At 31.8% G+C, this 20949-nt stretch overlaps 1 protein-coding gene across 2 annotated transcripts in view; it reads right to left on the bottom strand.

Annotated features, from left to right (window-relative positions):
• Nucleotides 1-20949, bottom strand: part of DPYD (dihydropyrimidine dehydrogenase) — a 758429-nt gene that overhangs the window by 640513 nt on the left and 96967 nt on the right. For both annotated transcript variants that reach the window (XM_017503801.2, XM_017503800.2), the window contains exon 2: nt 13688-13775. In XM_017503801.2, coding sequence (XP_017359290.1) covers nt 13688-13775 — 88 coding nt within the window. The remainder of the gene's footprint in view (nt 1-13687; nt 13776-20949) is intronic.

Raw genomic sequence — 20949 nt, 5'->3', positions numbered from 1 at the left:
AGTTAACACGTACATTAATAGCCTAAATTTTTAACTAAGAATAATAGCAAAGTGAGTCAATGGTTCTTTCTCCTAGAAAACTAAATAGTACTCAGTTGTTCCCTTGTAATAAAAAGACACAGTCATCTCCTTGGCCTTACTTTCTGGTTTTAGATAACTTTACTTAATAATAATGAGCATGAGCAATTACTAACTTAGAATTAATCAGTCTATTCCTAAGCAAACATACTTAGTTCCTGCTGAACCCTACTGATCTCTTCACTTAGTATATCCAGCTAAGCAGGTCATCACTGTGAGAAATAATCTCAAAGTCACTGTCAGTATTCTTTCCTCCTTACATGACATCGCAGAACCATTTGACATGATTGATTAACAAATATTTGTTGACTGACTCCATGACTCAAAACTCCCATTGTATAATTAGAAGTGTCCTTGTAACATAAAAACAGTAACATGCAAGTAATGTGATCTGCAATTGGTAGAAAACTTTTAAGGATATTTGGGGTAAAAAAAAAAAAAAAAAAAGCACAGCAAAAAATATAATCCAATTAAACACTTAAGTATCTTTCCACAAGAATATTGATTGTTTCATGAGCCCCACATTGGTTTCAAGATTGCACATAAAATGATATCACAAGAATAGAAAGACACATGTTTGAATAATTGCAACAAATAAAATATTTAAAATTATACTTATGGCCCATTATTTTTCTACAGCTGTCAAATGACAAGTGCCTGATCTACTACTGTCATGAAATTGTATAATAATTCTTTAACACTCTCGTTACCCTAAGTATGACCCTTTCAGCAAAACAAATTGTGTAGGAGATTAAAAATTGTTTTAAGTTAGTAAGAATTTATTAAATGTCTTCTAAATATAAAGCATTATGTGTATTAAAAAAAAAAACAACAAGTATATGCTTCCCGATATCAAGATGCTTTAGCATCAGAGTAAGAAGTCATTTCAGGTTAAGGCATCCAGCATCAGCTTTAAATGGGTGACACTCAAAATAATTCTAGGTGTGACAGGTCTAAGATAAGAGAGAATGATAGCCACATCATTCTGGATTGATATGAGTAAATATTCAAGAAAGTTCAGAACAGGGCTTGGTATAATGACTTCTCAATTTGGCTGAGGTAATTCATTCACTTGAGAAAGATTATTAGAAGATATATTTGAAAATTGTGTATGAACCAAATTATGGGGGATTCTGACTGGCAAGCTTAGGGATTAGTAGTTAATTAAAGCTTTTTTAATTGAAGGGTTCCAGTATTAAGAAATTAACTGAGAAAATTATTGAATAGATGATGTGAAAATTCCTGGAAAGGAAGGGGAAAGACAGGGAGCCTAAGAGAGGTTACACAATGATGCCTGGAAAGAGGAAAGCATGGGCATATACCATAGAATAAAGAAGAATGATTTTGAAATGGGTTGAACCAACATTAAGCAATGATTCAAAAGTCACCTTTGCAACCTATCTATTACAAAAAACTTTGAAAAAATGGTAGATAACTCCATTGTTTAGGGATCTTACTACTCACAACCAAAGACAGTCAGAAACCTACTAGAAGGGGAATACCTCAACTCTTCCCACACAGAACATCAAGATCAATATCAATTTTTTCTCTCATAGTAAGGGGGAAGATTTGTTGAGTCCTCCTTCTACACAAGAGGTTTGATTTCTATTCTGTGAGCTCTTCATTCTTTTTAAAAGTAAAGGCAAGAAAATTTAAATTTAGAAGGATACTTTATAGACACCCCAGCAGTCTCCTTCTAGAAAATACACACTACTTCAACTGGTTTATTTTATTCAATCAGTCACAAGCATTTCTCTGTTCCATCATGTGAAGTAAAAATGTACAGGGCTATGTCAGGAGAGACACAAAATACGTATCAGATTTTTTTGTACATAGAGATATTTTGTGTACAAAACATTAGGACTTTCAATCCTTCTTTTAACAAAAATCCAAAAACAAAAATAATATTTGAAATGTTTGTTGTTTTTAAATCAACACAAAAATATAGGCATTGAATGTTCTTTGGCCCATTAATTTACCCACAATTTGCAGATATTGAATTTTCTATTAGTCCTTGAAGTTTTTAAAGCATGTTCATAGGCACAACATGTGCCATTTAGGTGAGTTAATTTTAAAATAATTTTAACTTCTATATTTTGCTTTTTACTTTAAAATTACAGCATGAAACTGCATTAGTGTCATTCCTCCACAATTTAATGATTTTTAAAGTCATTATCAAGAACTGGAAAACTCACAAGCCGCTATCCTGTCATATGGTATAACTAATTTAACAAATAGTCCTATCATATTCAAGTCTTCATATCACTATAAGATTATCAATACAGCTGGTGGATTTATTTTAAAGTGTTCTTCCTTCTTCCAATGACAGTTTTCACAGATGGAAGCACCCTTCCAAGATAAACTCCAATCTGTTGCATTTAAAAAAATACTTGGGCTAAACTTCAAGAAGTTTGCATGTGTGAGAAGGGTGAATTAACATTACTTATATTTCTGGCTCAAGCTGTAATGGTGAATGTACTGATGTACATTAATTGAATAGAAAATGTCTCTAGCACCACATACTGAAAGTACATGCACAAAGAACACTCTGTCAAGCTGTCACCATCTCTCAATGAATAAACTGTGGGTCCTCAGATTTTGGCAAAAGAGAATGTAGATATATCGTGAACAGGACACATGAAAATTCTTGACATCATCGTACTCATGCTCTTGTAGAAAAAAAAGGAGACAGAAGAATAGGTTTGACTGGTTTATTCTGAAAACTTATCTTTTCATATATTAGACACACTACATTTTAGATCATTTTTATACAACATGATTTATTTTTAGAACTATACATTTAGTTCAGTGAGCCTCATTTAAGCCTAAACATGTAAAGAAATTAATAATTATTCTTGTAGAAGACAAAGTTTTTTTTTTATCATGAGATATTAAATTGGAACAAAAACACAGGCATATATAAGTGCCCGTGTGTGCGCGCGCGCACACACACACACACACACACACACACATACACATGGGCTTTGAAGTCATCAACTAAATTTGAATTCAGCTTATACCAGGCACAAGCAATACGGCTGGGGAAATGTCATATCTTCAGCCTCGGTTTCATCACTTGAGACATGAAGATCAAAATTCTTTCTTGTCAGGCATATTTATATTTTGTACTTTTTAACTTTGCATGGATAAGATGCTTATTCCACTACATACTATAGAATAGATTCAATGAACTTAGGTCCCCACTCTACCCCTTTAGGCTTCTCCCTAAAAATATTTTCTTAAATATGAATACCATGAGTTTAAGATCATCATATTTATTAAATAAAACTCATGTTAGGAAGTAGAATAAGAAATACAGAAAGAAAGAAGCAATAAATTATACACAGAAAATCATCAATCCACCAAACCATAAAAATCAATGATATGGGGACATATAAATGGTGGTATAATTTTTATATAGAACCAATATAAATTTTAAAAGTCACTTCTATGACTCCTATTTTCTGCATCCTATCCTCCCTTTCCTTTTCAATATACTTAAGAATTTACAATTTTCCCCATGAGTTAATCAAAATAACTTAGTCTATGTGTGCACATGTATTCATCATTCATCAACTACATGAGAGCACATTTGATAAGCACGAAATATGAATGAAAAATCAATATTGTTGCCTCTATATTGTTCTAGCTAAATAAAACTTTCATCTATACCAAAACCCATTCTTTTCACACTTCATATCAGATAACATTTATTTTAAAGACCTTTATCGATATTTCCGCTTTTTTCCAATTGGAAGCATACTGCCAGAATGTACTTCATACAACAGCCTTTTGACGACAGTATTTGTAAATATATATTTGCCATAGTCTTATATTTTTATGACATGTCTTTTTTGTTTTATTAAGGTCAGAGATCATGACTAATCTACCCCTTTTGCCTGTAATCATGTAGTCAACTACATATATAATACTAGAAACTGATTGATTACTAATTAATTTTCTTCTTCTTCTTCTTCTTTTTTTTTTTTTTTGGACAGAGTCTGGCTCTGTCACCCAGGCTGGAGTGCAATGGCAAGATCTCCGATCAGTGCAACCTCCTGCGTTCAAGTCAATCTCTAGCCTTCGCCTCCTGAGTAGCTGGGACTGCAGGGATGTACTACCATGCCCAGCTAAATTTTGAATTTTTTAGTAGAGATGGGGTTTTGCCATGTTGGCCAAGCTGGTTTTAAACTCCTAACCACAAGAGACCCAGCCGCCCTGGCCTCCCAAAGTGGTGGGATTACACATGTGAGTCACTGTGCCTGGCCGACTTATCTAATCCCGAAAATGAACATCTCTATAAAAGGCAAAAATAAGAAAGAGCTTCATAGTTTTTGAATGACCAATTAGAATTAAGTAACATGAATGTATTTTCTAAAATTATGAAAGTACACTTTATCCAGTGAAGATAATTATAAATGCAATAAATTTTATAAGAAATTTAGAGGGTTAAGGTTTTAATTTCCAGTAAGTTACAAAGAAACTTGAAGAAAGGAATAAAAAGATAAAATGTTATTTTATTTAGTGTGTAGTAGAGTTTGTATAATTTGCTTCAAAGAGATAGGATACTTTTCTACATCTAAACACTAATACAAATACACTAATACAAAAACACTAATACAAATACAAAGGTGTTAGAACTTGTCATCATTAGAGTTTTAAAAAAGCATTAGGCATTGAAATAATTCTACAATTTCATTTATTAATATTACACAACTTGTAAGTAAATGAGAATATTTTAGTTCAAGAAATTATTGAGAGGTTAAGATTGACATTCAAAAAAATCTCCCATGTTAATGTTAAATATATATATATATATATATATTCAAACACATGCATAACTTACAGATAAAATGATGAAAAGTTTTTCTTTCATGACCACTTATGCCATGCCAAAAAAAAAATGATTATTTACGCCATTAAATCTAGACTGTAATATCACACCATTTGTCCTACACAAAAAAAGTCAGACTGTTTTGTGAGAGTTTGTTCTTTATTGACAAGAATATGAGTAATTCCTTAATTGAAAGACTGTTGTGATGTGTACTATTATTGTGTGTTATTATATTCTATGGTGGATGTTAAAAGGATTTCCAAAAAAGTCTCTAAGTACATTAATTTAGTCCCATTAATAGCTGCAAAAATATAATTAGTATCGATTTGAATAATTTACTTTAAAATTTTAAATTTTTCAAAGTAGTTTTGAAAAAACTAAATCTAAATTTCTTAACATGAAGTCTATTACATTATAATTTTCACCCAACACTTAAGATGTTAATAGCGCTTATAAAATTTTGTCATAATAGCAAAGGCTCCAGCCTTTTATATTTCAATGCTAGTTCATAATGTACATACTTTGTTAATATAGAGAATATACTGTAATACAAAGGCATACTGGACAAGAAATATGGAAAATTCAAGCAGCTATGTGATCTGACATAAATCACCTAGCTTTGCTGAGTTTCGAATTTCTTTTCTATACAATGAGATGCCTAGTTCAATCACATTTTCTTTTGGTCTATATTCTGCCACAATGAAGTTTACTCATTAACATTAAAAAATACCTAAACTAGTATCCTATGTGTTTCTTTATACAGATTTCTCTTTCTCTTAATATTATGAAAGAAAATAGTTGTGATTCCAATGTAATTTATATATATCTCTCTCTTTTATATCATTAGTGTGCTTTTTAAATAACTTAAATTTTATCAAATATTTACAAAAGTATATGTTTAAATTTGTCTATACTATACACAACCGCAAACAATATGATGTTACTTGTTTCATATAAAATTGGCTTAAGATGTATAACAAAAATCCTTTCTCAATTATGCTAACATGACATTCAGATTTTAAGTTGTTTACATTTCATAACTTATAATTGACTAACATTTGCTTTGAGCTACAGGCTTTTCAAATATGAACTTCTTCTATTTAAGTAAATGTAAATAAAATCAGTGACTATTACACATTGTATCAACTGTGATTAAAAGTAAAAATGTAACCTTATGATGTCCCAAATATATATACAGCAAAACAGGAACAAGATAGATTTTACATAATCATTAATGATTCAATAGACAATGTTATATCCATCTATCTTTTTCACACCACAGATTAATTAAGATGTGACATTTAAAAAATTATACCCCTGTCCTTTGTGTTTAACAGTGGTAAATTTAGTATTCTACAATTTGCCAGACTCAAGACCATGAAGTTATTTACTAAAAATAAAGTCTGGATTCTGGAAAATTCAGTTAATAGTAACATTAACTACAGTAACATTTGTGATAAATGAATTAGTCAAGTTGTGCATACATTTACATTAATAATTAGAAATTAATATTTTATTATAATCTGAACATGGTACTCAATATTTATTCTGCATAACTCTTTTTCAGTTTACAAAGCAAGTTTTTTGCATGCATATAAAAAGCTATGACACTTTGAAAACAAATGTAATATCAAGGAGATGCTTTTAGTTAGTAACAAAATTTACTAGACAGCATAGAGATTAAAACAGCTTTGTCCTGTTACATATAGATAGATTGGCAGAACAAAGAATATTTGAAAACAGATCTCAGTAAATATGGAATTTAACAGGCAATAAAGGTGACATTAGAATACCAGGGTAATTATCCAAAAAACATATTTGGAACTATTTTAGCCATTTGAGGGAAAAAAATTCTTGATCTTTCTCTCACTCTTTAGACCACAATGAAAACTTAGAATAGGGTCATGTGCTATTGGGAAACTTCTGTTTTATTTTATTTCATTTTACTACTGAATTTCAATATATTTTTATTATAAAATGTATGTTCATTAGAAGCAGCAAAATAATATAGATATTTATAAGGAAAACATTAGAAATCTAACTTCACCCTACACCAACCTCAATTAAATGAAGAAACTAAAGTTAAATTACATCCTCCCTTTTTTTGTTTATATACAGATTAATCTTTTTTTCTAGAAAGAGTGTCATGCTATTCAAATGATTACATTTGTACTTTTTCACTTACTATAAATATCCTTTTAGATCAATAAACATAAAATGCAGTTTTAAGAATTGCTTCTTAACATTCTGTAATATAAATACAGCCGAACAGACTGAGCAGACACTAAAGTTGTCACCAGTTTGTATTACTTAAAACAATGTTATAATTGCTTTAAATAATATCCTGGTATATGTATCCTGTTACATTGTAATACTTTACTTCTCTAGGTAGAACAAATTAATAAAGCATGCTGGTGAAACAGCATATATATTTTTAATTCTTAAATATGCACCCACCATATATTTGGTTGTTCTTTCCTTCCTGCTAGTGTCCTAGCAGGAAGGAAACTTTCCAAAGTTCTTTCCTTCCTGCTAGTAACACAGGAGTTTAGTTTTCAACTTCAACAATTTGATAAGAGAAAACTTGTATCTCATCTTTTCATTTATATATTACTGACTAATATGCAAGTAGACTAATTTTAATATGATTAATAGTCACTTATATTACTTGTATAATAATATAATTTTTGCCTATGCCTGCACTGAGTTATCCTTCTCAAATAAATCTTCAGGAACTCTTTGATTAACAAAGATGTTAACACTTGGCTTGAAACATGCATGGCAAATAATTTTTCAGTTGGTTTCAAGTGAGGTTAGTTTTTATTTTAAAATATATTTTTACAATGCAGGTAGTAAAATTTGTTCTTCTATACTTTATAGCTGCTTGTATTTAAAATTATCCTTAAATAAGTATTTTTCATATGTTGAATGTTAGTCCAGCTGAAAAGTATTCTTTTCAGGTGGACTAATGAAAGATTCTAAAAGTAAAGTCAAAATTATTCCAGAACTATTTATTGAAGAAGTCATTTATTTTCCACTGAATTGAAATGTCTTCAGCATTATATATCATATACTCATATTTACTTGGTTCTATTTATAGACTCTCATCTTTTTGCAAAATGTATATTCCTGCACCAGTACTACAATGTTGTGATTACAGCAGATTTGTAGTATCAGTATCTGATATAATAAATCTTTTTTGTCTTATTTTTTTAAAGTTTCTTTCTTCCATATAGCTCTCCAATATCTATGCCAATATTTTCCTACACAAAATTTGGGTTTTTATCAATCTAGACTATCCACTTACTCTTAAATATTTATTGCACTTTTCCAGGGCATATTGAAAACTAGTTATCTGCTACAACTCTTTTAATTAGAAATTAAAACTATAGGAAAATAGCTTTTAAGTCATCTTAAATGTACCTAGTCATGAACAGGCATATCAAAACACTGAAAATGACAACCAGAAAGTAGATCAAAGAAATCAGTAGGAATCCTTGTAAAGGCATTTGCCAAACCATGTAAACATAGGCTTCTGTTTTAAGGGTCTCAGAGGACATAGGTTTTAGAAGAAAAGTTCAAGGCGCATCAAAAGTCTGGGTCTAACATAAGACTCAATCATAAAGCTAGGATCGACTAAGTCCACATCACCGGAAAGAGAAATTGAAATTAATCCTACCTCACTCCCACCTGGAATTGCAGAAAAACTTTCCTGCCTTAAACTTGGGTACACAAGAAAAAGAGGGAAAATAATTTCCTTAGCAAATTAAATTTATAATAATACAGTCTTCCAGTATATTTGTGGCCTGAGTCACACAATCTTGGTGACTTGAAATAAACATCAAATGAGAAATTTAGTTTAGGGTGGTCCCAGAGGACTGGTAGTAAAGCCATTGTCTGAGGGAAGCAAATATAAATCTCTTGTAAAGAAACTTGCATTCTTCACACTTGTCAGAGAATTTCCTCCAATAAGGCATCAACATAAAATAGCAGAGTAATAGAAAAAAAAAAAATCGACGAACATACAAGGGAACATAAAGCACTCAGTGGAGGCAGTAGATAGCACAGGCAGTATAATCAGACTCACAGAGACTTTCAATAGTAAAACTGTCAAAATATAAAAAGTAATATTTTAAGTTTTAAGAAATAAAAGGCTTGAAAATATTAATAAAAACCTGGCAGATTTTTAAAAAAAGCACAATAAACTCTTAGAAATGAAAGACATAATTGTAGCTCAAAACTCAATGGACCATTTTAACAATATATTTGAAACCGGTGAAGAAATTATAAGGGAACTTCAAAATAGAATTGAAGGAAATTATCTAGAATGAAACCCACACTATTAAACAAAAAGACAAAAGTATGAAACCTAAGAGTCATTGAGAACAAAGTAAAAAGATCTAACATATATCTAATTAGAGCTTCACAAAGACAGAAAGACACTGAAAAATTTACCAAAATGATGAATGAAATCAATCCAGTTTGAAGAATTCCAAAGAAAAATAAGCAGGACAAATAAAAGGAAATACGGACTTAGATAAATCATTGTAAAATTGTTGAATGTCAAAAACTAAAAGATCTTTAAAACAGCACCCCAAAGATATATTAACCTCAATGAACAATAATTAGATTTCCATTCATTGTTCAATAGTAGCACTGTATGACAAAAGGCACCACAATGGTAAGTTCTATAAGGCAGAAAAATAATAATAATAATTGCCAACCCTAAATTCTATAGTTAGTGAAAAAACTTTTCAAAAGTAAAAACATAAAAATAAAAATAGCTCAGAAAGAAAAATTAAGATAGTCTGCCAACAACAACAAAAAAACCCTTTCTGAATAAAATTTTATTTATTCCAAATAAAACTGCTTCCACATGGAAATTGCAATGTTGAAAAAATGGACAAAAATGTGAATAAAGCTAATCCTATATTAACTAAAGCAATTATCATACTCTCATCAAATTTTAAAAGAGAGAATTAATATACAAAAAATATCTTATAACATGGAAAGAGGTGATCAGAATTAAACTTTATTCTATGACACAAAACTCACTCACATTGATATTCTAAATGACACAAATCAACCCAAAATACATACTCCAAAGTTGACAGGTCATCTGTAATGAAAACTGGCATGAGTTCAGAATTATTTAAATCACATGGCATACTGAACTCTGCAACTCTGAAGGATAATGGCTTGTGTGCCCTCTAGGAATATAACAGAGATAGAGGGGTGTGTGTGTGTGTTTGTACATGTGTGTGCATGTGTAGAGCTTTATTAAAAAATAATTCACGTATCATATTTACACGAATTAATTTAGAACAATGATTTTTGATCACTCAAAAAAGATACTCCATCACGACTCGTAGTCATTACCCGCTTTTATAAATACTCCTCACCTATTTTTGCCTAACTCTCCTAACTGAGTCCCAGGAAATCATTTATCTACTTTCTGTTTCTATGTATTTGTCTATTATGGACATTTTCTAAAACATTCCTCCTACCTAAGTGTTATTCTATAACTTTGGAGATCATGCTAATCAAAGGAGATAGAGTGTGTTTTGTTTTGTTTTGTTTTGAAGGTTTGTTCTATTGAGCACCATCTTATGGCAGATAGTCAGTCAATACTCTTGAAATGGACAGAGGGGTTCATAACTGCCATTGAACAATAAAAATGAAGGAAGTGACCTCGTGTAACAAGGCAAACCTGAAATCTTATCACTGCTTTTTTGTTGAATATATATAAATATTTAAATTTTTAAAATTACTGGGTAATAAATTATTTACTTTCTAACATTTTTTCTTCTAACTTACTTCTTTAATATAATAGTGGGAGAAAGCCCAATCAACTTACATAACAGGTTTTGTATTTGGACATAAGTTTCTAGGCATTGGGAAGCAACTATAGTTACTGAGCAAGGAAGTCATAGAATTTGAGCAAAGTTTAGAAAATTATTCTAGAAATGATCAATATTTTGTTTGATAAGAGTATAAACCGTTGCCACTGAAATTGAAAGGTAAACCCAACAGGTGAAAGCACCAAATCTACTGATTACATTTCTGCTTTCCTGCTTTGTAACATCTGTAATATGTATATGTGTGTGTGTGTGTGTGTGTGTGTGTGTGTGTGTGTGTGTAATATATATAATATATCCCTCTCAACCATACATATATATATATACACACATACAAACACACACATATCAAGGTAACTTCAATTTTGTTGTTGCTCTAAAATATAGATCTATCACAAAGAAAAAACTTTTCTTTTACATCATATCATTTATTCAGCTTTTCTGTAACATATATTATAAATTTATTTATCTATACACAAAAAACACACTAATCTGAGTATACAGATTTTACAAACACATGCAAAATCATGGAAAAATTGATGGCTTACAATTTAATGTAAAAGTTTTGAAGAGAACATACCTCTATTGTTTTAAATAAAGGATCATTAAATCAAGGAACACTGTTTAAAAAAGCCATTTATTTCACCATATTGATAGATTGATCTCATGCCTTCTCATATAAAGGCAGTATTTTTTAAAAGAAAACCTATCAAGAAATATAACCCAGTATTCACAGTTTGATAAATCTGAAACGTGTCCTTCCAATTGAGAGATACAATTGCAAACGACAGCCTGCACAAATGAAACAGAGAAAAACTGACTGAGTGGGGACAATAGAATTGAGTGTACCTTTCAAAACTAGAGCTGTAATCCAGTTTGTAAGAAAATAAAGAATGGAAGTATTGGCCTAAACTCCACTGAATCACAGAAGCCTAACACAATACAAAACAAGTGACATCCTTTTCTCAGAGAGGCGAAAGACTCATTGAGTCTAGGGATTCAATTACCCTCTCAACCTGGAAAGAACCCCCCTCCTTATTGAGGTCCACTGGCAAAGCAATGTGGGACAACCTACATTGTACACAGATGGTAAATATCTAAAAACCCGCAGGCTTTAAAAAACAAGAATCTTTGACCTTTTATGATTGCTACAGTGATTCCTCAACAAAAAATTACTTACAAAAAATTTTTTTAATGTTTGACAAAAGATTATCTTTTCAATTAAACATCATCAAATATCTCATATTCATATAGAAATCTTTTAAATACATATCTAAGCACAATGCTCCATTCGGTAAAGAATATGAACAAATTAATGAAACAGAAAGAGGTTTCCCTAAAATAGAGATGACTGTGATCTTGCTCAGACATTTTGTAAACTTCTCTGAGAATCCCATTTGCCTTTTTTTCTAGACATTCTAGACATTTGTGCAGACCTTGAATAAATGAAGTTTGTACTCATAAAGTAACTACTGAATTCTGAAATATCTATGAAAAAATTGGGGTAGCCTGGATATTCTAAAATGGTCCATCATGATTATCATATTTCCTCATGCTCGATGTGAGGAGTGTTAACTTAGACATATTTTTTAGCGAACATACTTTAGACTTCAAACTTTGGACACTCCTTTTCTTATAAGATCTTTATTAAACAAATAAGATTTTGTAAATATAAATTTATTTCAAAAACAGCAATTACTTGTACAATATTTACTATACTGAATGAATAGGGAAACTAATAATTCCACATCAACAAAATATTTGTTGAGTAATTACTATATTAGACATTTTCATATAAAAACATTATTCAGCTTATAACACAACTCTGTAAAATAGATGCTACCTTACCTTCATAAATGAAAGTAAGGAGGTAAATTTCCCCAGTTTCACAATAAGTGGCTTATCTAAAAATTCAAACCAGACTTCAAATCCTAATAAATCTGACCAGTCACAGATTAATGCCACGTCCCTACACCCAAGTAATAATTTTTAAATTCTTTCAAACCCCTAAATTGATATAAAAGTATTTATCATTTTTCTCCTCCTATATTATTTATTTTAAATACTTTACATATATTAAGAAATAATCTTTATATGTAAAAAGGTACCTGGTTGTTGTAGTAGGAGTTAAGGTATCTTTACAGAGTTTTAGAAAATCAGTGGTAAATCTTATGAAAGGATTCTCTATCTTTATGGGAGACTTTCTTCAGCTTTGTTCATCCTTAAAGAATTAGACACTTGGGCAAGAGCTCTCAATGCTCTCTTCACAAAAACAATAGGTACTATTAATTATTCAATCAATCAACTATTCACTTAGTGAATTAAAACTGGGCTTAGAGTTACATTGATTTCTTTAAAAAACCTAAAGATCAAAATTCTTTGTGTTCTACTCATGCTCATATAAGCTTTGTTTCTATTTTTTGTTGTATTTTTTTTTACTACAACTCTATGAGTCACTATGAATTATTTCAAATCGTAAACAAATTAACTAAATTTTAGTAAAAAAGAAAAAAAGCCTATTCCCTTGCTATATCTATGCACTAGACTTACTATCAAAGCACACTTTCAAAGATATTTCACAAATCATTATAGTGTTTTGCTGATCAATGACAGTTCTTGTCTATGAGTATTTAGCAAGCATAAAGTCAATCTATTCAGTGTCTTGAATTTTAAAAATCATTCACTTTAACATAAACTAATTTTCAAAACGAACAATTAAATAAATTTTCATGATAAATCACAACTTGGAAGTGCTTAATTAATAAATGTGCCACATTTTTAAATGCCTATAGAAATCATATTTAATGCTTTAATCAGATATGCTAAGACAAGCTGTATGCTGTACCCACGGACAATAATAGAGAACAAGATCAAATACTGTTATTATTTTCATTTGCAGAGTTAAATCTGAATTTACCTTGTTTGCAATACTTGTGATGAATGATTTAATATCAAGATTAGTTGGACAGCTCTTCTGACAGGGGGCATCTGCACATTTCAGGCATCTAGGAAATAAAATAATTGCATTAAGAAACTACAAGATAAGTGAGCTAATCTATACATTTTCTACCTTATACTCATTCACAGTCAGTGTCTAGTAAGTCTATAAATAAAATTATATTATTTTTAGGTAAAAACTTTCCTTTTTTGAGACACAGTCTTGCTCTGTTACCCGGCTGGAGTGCAGCGGCATGACCTTGGCTCACTGCAACTTCCACCTCATGAGTTGAAGCGGTACAAAACATTTTTAAGCAATAAATACAAAATTTCTGTGTTTCAGCTTTTGTATTCCTCTTGAGGTACATAAATGAGAATCATGCTGGCTAGTAACTGCCCTGCCTCTCAGAGTTTCTTCTTGATTTTAAGAGGGTGATACTTACTTAGGATACACCATTCGTTCACTCTCTCAGTTTTGTTTTGATCCCTCACTATGATGACAATATTTAGCATGCAGTTTTTTATGGTAAGGTTTGTAACTCTTTTTGACCAAAATTATTGCACTAATGCAAATATCCAAGATAAAGTCTTAGTTTACCACTTGAAATATCCTTTCTTCCACTCTTCCTTCCTCCCACCTTCCCTCTCTACCTGTCTGCCTCCCTCTTTCTTTTCAGTTTTCTGAAGTCTTTCAACCTTCATCCTGTTCACATGACAACTGAGTTCTGTAGTAGATACTTCAAAGCATAGCGCAGATCCACTCCCTTCAAGACCAAAACTTTATTCCCACAGCTACCTTCCCTCTGCTACTGAAGAGAACAGGTTCCACAAGGTCAGGCCTTCTTTCCAGTAGCAGCACACAACCAATTCAAGGTCACTGAGTGGGCTTAGAGGTTCGTTACCCACTCCCGTATTTGGGGAGCTAGTCTGCAAGGAGCCACTGAAGCATTTATTGTTAACTGTTTGCCCAATCCCACTTCCTTCACTCTTCTACAAATGCTAACCCGCATGTAAACTTCCTGCGCATTAATCTCATCTCAGACTCTGCTTCCTGGGGACCCGGCCAGAGATATATTCAAACTTTGTTGCACCTAAGAACCACCTGGAAGCTTGATAAGTGGCACAGACTCCACAGAGGAGCCCCTACAGAGTCCAAGTTACTGGCCTGGGAATCTGCATTTTGAAAAAGGGCCTCTAAAGTGATTTTAGTATTCATAATTGGAACCACATTGTTAGAACCAGAATTCTATAATTATTCACTTGGGACAATTAAAACCAATGGCCAGACTCATCCTTTATTTTCACATTAACTTACATTTTTTTTTATTTATTCATTCATTTAATACATATTTAATGAGCCTCCATTACATGGCAGACCCTGGGATATGAGAATGTAAAAGTGTTGGAAAATGATCACCATGGTCCTATCATAGAATATGCAGTTTGAATGAAGTACAGACACAGAAAAAGCCACACACTGGTCAAAGTGGTCAATGAGAATTTGGATGAAATATAGCATGCTAAGGGAGCAAAGAAGAAGGACAGTAGTCCTGGAGGGAGACAGTCAGCACAGGGTTCCTGAAAGGAATAATATTGAAATAGAAGCTTGAAGAATGAGTGGACAATAGGAAAGCAAATGACAGTGGGATTCTGAGTGCAGGATCACTTAAGAGAATGACCCCAAAATAGAAAGAGTATACACAAATGTCTGGAAAGGAAAGAACATGACAGGGCAGGTGAATGAATGAATTTGGTCTAGCATAAAGTGAGAGTAGGAGTAGAAAGAAATGAGGCTGGAGATAGACAACTAAAGGAAATACACAACTGCCACATGTGTCAGAAAAACAGCATTCTCCAAGAATTTCACTAAGAATGAATCCTACATTGCTCAGTGACAAAGGTGACTAGTTAGCTCATTTTCTATACACTTCCATGTGCAAAGATCTTGGTTCATTTCCTTCAGAAAACAAAACCAGTCTCCTTGTCATTCTTTTGTGAGTAAGAGAGCCCTCTTCATTGTCTGAACCAATTTCTCAGTACCTAATTAATATCTTGTTTTTAAATCTGATTTCCTTTCTCTGGTTTGTGCCCTTAGCCTTCTCTCTAAATTAAATTTTACACAATGAGTACCAAAGGTTTTTCATAATCAATTGTCCTCTCTGAAATGTAGTCATTAAACCTCTCCCCTATCATTTCTCTAAATGCCATTGTTAGACTCACATCTATCATTTAGTTGAATTCCTATCTGCTCATACTTAACATTTTTCCCCGAAACACTATTACTGAGTTCAAAAGTAATTTCTTCAAAGTATAATTTGCAGCATACATTGCAAACAATGCAAAAAACTGTGTAACGTATGGCCTAGTTGGTCCTTGATGTTAAAATGAGGTGATATTTATATGTGCAAGTGTCATGTAGATAAATACGCTGAGCATGAATAGTGGTGTGAAAGGATTTTCTTTTATGTCACAATATAAAAAAGCTAAAAGCTTAGCAAATAATATACCAATTAAACATCAACTTATTGGTGAAAGAAAGTTTTTTCAACAGTTATACAATATCTGACATTACACAGGAATAAACACACACACACATATATGGCACATCATACGGATTCTGCTTATCCCTAATGAAGTCACAAGTTTCCTGCTTTTCTTTTTTCTAACACCCAGCGTGAATAATAACACAATTAAAAAATAAAGTTATAATAAATGAATCAAATTAATGTGCAGTATATTTTTCTGTTCTTCCAGAGAAATCTTATATTCAACGTAAACAGATTCACTTAACAGCATTGACAATGTAAGGATTTTTAGTTGTGGTTATTAAGCCTCTTTACCAAATAATTCTCCTTTTATTATTGAGCTAGTTCACAAATAACAGCTGTTGAAAATGTCAGATGTTAATGAGGCAGGGCCACGCAAACCTGAATTGTAGCATTCTTTTTTCCTTTGGTGTCATGAATATGCCAGAATGGGCAGACTCTGATAATAATACCATCTTGCAATTCTCTAAGCTCTCTGCAGACTAAAGTGCATCAGGCTGCCATTAATCCCACTTATCACTCTGACAGCTCAGTAATTACACTACTGCTATAGCCAGGTAGTCCTAATAAAATATCAACCACTGCACTGGAATGCATACTGGTGAGATGTTTTATTAAACTTCGAGGGGTGGGGGTTGATCATCAAGTGACATTAGTGTTGACCTATTTTTCTATTTGACAATAAATTATCCTTTGACCATGCCATAATAGATATTACAGAGTGCATTTACTGTACCAAATCAGAAAGGTACTGCATTACAATGATATAGGCAAATGGTGTAAATAAAATAGCAGAAATGCATGTCAGAATGTTATTACCTAAATTGCCTTAAATGATTGATACCATGAAAAATCACAGACACAGTACTTAGGGGAATATGTCAACAATTATTGTAAACCACAGTTCCACATAAATTTCTCCATAATTTCTCCATAAAAGTAACATTTAAATTACACTTGTTTTCATCTTTGGTCATTTAATTCCCCTTTTACCTTTCAAAGTTACTCTGTTATAGCTTATTTTTAAATGCATAATCAGCAAAAATTAATTCAGAATAAACAATTATGTCATACTTTTATCCCCAAATAATTGTTATACATAAAGTTAAATAAGTGTATTAGATTTTTTTAAATGCAAGGAAACAACTTAGAGTTTTCACTAGTCACATACTTTTAAAATCTTCACATTTAATACAAAGCATAGCAATGTACTTCACTAAGAGCAAAATATAGAATTCTTAATCAATGTTAATCTTTCATGATTCAACATGACCATAAAAAAATGTATGAAAACTTAAGTACTGATACTTAAAGGCCAAAAACTATTAAAGATATATTTATCCAGGATATTTCTCTAGAGAAACAGAAACAGGATTCCTTTTCTCAAATATCAGTGAGGCTAGACAGTTTTACTTCATAGTATGACACCAAAAATATTATAGTGAGTAATGAAACAAACGGCATTTCATTCTTCACACATCTGAGAACAGATGCCTGCTTCTTTTATTGGTAACCATCCACAGCATTTGGAATTGTAACCTATGCTTGTTAAAGAATTTTCTACTCCATGAGTTTAAATGGCTGAATTAATTTCTTTCTCAGTTAAAAAATAATAAAAAAAATACTTACACATAAGTCGATCTGAAACCCTTAAAACTCACATCCCACAGTCTTAGCTTTGCTAGGTTTTGGTTTCATTGAGTCAGCATGGTTTAACCAGGCAGTGTAAGTCTATATTAATCTATATATAATGGCATTAAGCAAGAAAGTATTTACAGTAAAAAATTAAAATATTTTCCTAATAGTAATATTGCATTTCCTCAGATATTTAATGTTCAATATCATCATCTGTAAGGTCTACCTAATTGAGGTGCAAAAGATGGATTCAAAACACTGCTTCCCTACCCTATAAGCACCAGTGTATGAAAATACATAGTTTAATATTTTCCCCAATGGTGCAATATATCTACTGAAAATGGGGCAGAATCAACTGTCCAGTTGAAAAGAAGTGTGAATAAAGAAATCGAGGTTGGAAGGGTCATTCATGCATGAGTTCCACAACTTTTATCCTTTGTCTCCAGACTCTATCATAATAAAAGGAGACGAGAAAAATGGCTGGTATCTTTAAAACACGATGGACTAATTCCATGTTCTGATCCATTAAGCAGTCAAAACAGCCCAAAGCGAACCTCAGCTTCCAATAATTATCTGCCTATTTATATCTCTCTGATTCTCTTAATAATCCATTAACAGCCCTTCCTATGTACTTCTGACTCTGCTCCTCTGATTACACCACAGGTTCTTAATAGCTTAGGGCTATCTGGAACTAACTTTGAATATTCTTAAATATGCATCTTGGCCCAGCCTCTATTATACTGAGCTGGAAGCTACAATAACATCCTTAAAAGTAACTGAATTTTTAATACTGTGCACCATTCTGCCATTTAACCACACCTGTATGTTCATGTTTTAAGAAGTTTAATATTTATTTGTATTTACAAGTTAAGCCAAACATAATTTTAAATAGCTATTTATGTCCTAGAAATTTTCATTTGCACGTGGGTGCTTCAAAACAATTAAAGAGGCAAATTTAGAACAGAACACAATTCACACAATTGACGCTCAAAATTATTTGTTGGATGATAATAATCAGGAAGCTGGGAATATAACATAGTTGAGAACTTTCCTACAAGTACTTTCTGTAGTCTATGTCGAGGGATTATTGGTTTTGCCATATAATAATAGCTTTAAAATGTATAGTTCATACTTTTTGCATATTTTGAATTAAATGAAGGGACTTATGTTAAATTCCATACTCATTATTTATCTTCATCCATAACAGATTCCTAACAATTTATAAGACTACTTTTATCTTCACCTCATAGATGAGTCTCCAGTCATCTCCCAGAAGCAGAAAAAGACCAGTAGCCAAGGCAGTGGAGGAAACGACTAAAACACATTTAGAATCTCACGCCCAGGACTATCCCATCTACGTATAAAAACAGGTTAGAATTTTAAACGGTGGTGTTTTACTGACCCCATCTCTTGATGACATCAGTGCCTCCGCCAGAGTAATTTGAAGACTGAGAAAAAAGCAGTTAAGAAGTCACAGCTAGAAAAAGAGTACGGTATCATCTCTCCTGGAGTCCAATTTGAGTTTAGAAAATAAATAAATAAATAAAAGTAAAAGGTAGTCTTGATTGTCTCCTCAAGAGGCTTCTCAAGTCCAGACGAAAAGGTTAGAGTTTTACAGTATCACACAGTTTTGAAGGCTTACCCAACCTTAGCAGCCACTGAGGCACTATGACTTAGAGAAGGAAAGTTACTCATCCGAAATCTTCCTCAGAATGTATGGCAAGCTTATAATTCAGTCCATTGCCTTTCTATTCTGTAACATTTATTTTCTTCTTAACCATATGCTATTATTAGGAAGATAGTTTTATTATAATTTTAAGCAACTTTGATTTAGCCATTTGTGCTGAAAAGATACTTTTATTAGCATATTCTTATTAAAAAAATACACTACAAAATCCTCAATAGCATAAGAAATCACAAAAATCACAACCTGAATCAAGTACATTCTGTTGTCTTACAATAAAATACCTTCTAAAAACAGTACATATCACCTTTTTAAAAATTTTAAACAAGGATTGTCTTATTTTACTATACAGGAAGAAACACCATTATGATTATTAAAGGCTATTGCTCTTAAATGTATTTGTTTCACTTTCTTACCCTGAAAGTGATTTGGATAAAGAAGAAGAAGATTCAAAAATATGTTTTTGATATACAGCGGTGAAATAAGAAAGATGTGATGGAAATGGTATAGATTAATAACTGCAGAAGAGTCACTGGAAGAAAAAACACACCTCATGAATACAGATACAGATAGATATAACCAGGAATGAAAAGAGAACACAGCCCACATAAAGAAAGAAGGGTCAGTACTTAACGCTTTCTGAATCTACTGGGGCTTTCACTTATTGGACATATAAATGCTATATAAATGAAACTATTTAAATAGTAGCACTAAACAACAATGACCAAAAGGCCAAAAGAATTTTTTTTTGTTTGGTTTGATTTGGTTTTTTTGCCAAATGAATGGTACTGTTAATTATGCTGAAAACTATGGGGTTGAACGACATTACTATAGGTTGCAGCATTAAGGAAAAGTGTCCCAATTCTCACTACTCTCTGTTAGAAATTTATTTATAGAGCATAAGATCATGGTTTATAACCTGAAGTGTTAAAATTGAACAAAAAATAAGTTATTTATCACAGCTATTAGAAGTAATTAAATATTAGCTATTCACTGGTTTTTATATATCAATAATACAGAAACAGTAACAGTAAAGTCAATACAGGAAAAATACATAAAAGCATTCATTAAATGTTTTCCTACCCAGCAGATATCTGGGCACTAAAATAGCTGATATAATTTGATCCCTGTCACCTGCAGCTACAACAGAGGTACACTTTAATCAAGAAAACCAGAGAATACCATAGATAAAAGCTCTGCTTTATGTCCTGGAGGGACGGGCTTGTTGGCAACACTCTCCTAGGAAGCCATTCTTTATTCACCTTAAATATGGTGAGGATTGAGAGTATGTACTTAAAAGGATTGAGGGAGATGGCAAGATTCAGGAAGATAAGATTTTCCTCTGTCTTGTTGTAATGAGGAAAATAGCGATAAGCC

Source organism: Cebus imitator, unplaced genomic scaffold, assembly GCF_001604975.1.
Source record: "Cebus imitator isolate Cc_AM_T3 unplaced genomic scaffold, Cebus_imitator-1.0 Scaffold315, whole genome shotgun sequence".
In the NCBI taxonomy this organism is placed as follows: Eukaryota; Metazoa; Chordata; class Mammalia; order Primates; family Cebidae; genus Cebus; species Cebus imitator.
The sequence above is the reverse complement of the archived record's forward strand: the minus strand, read 5'-3'. Positions and strand labels throughout refer to the sequence as shown.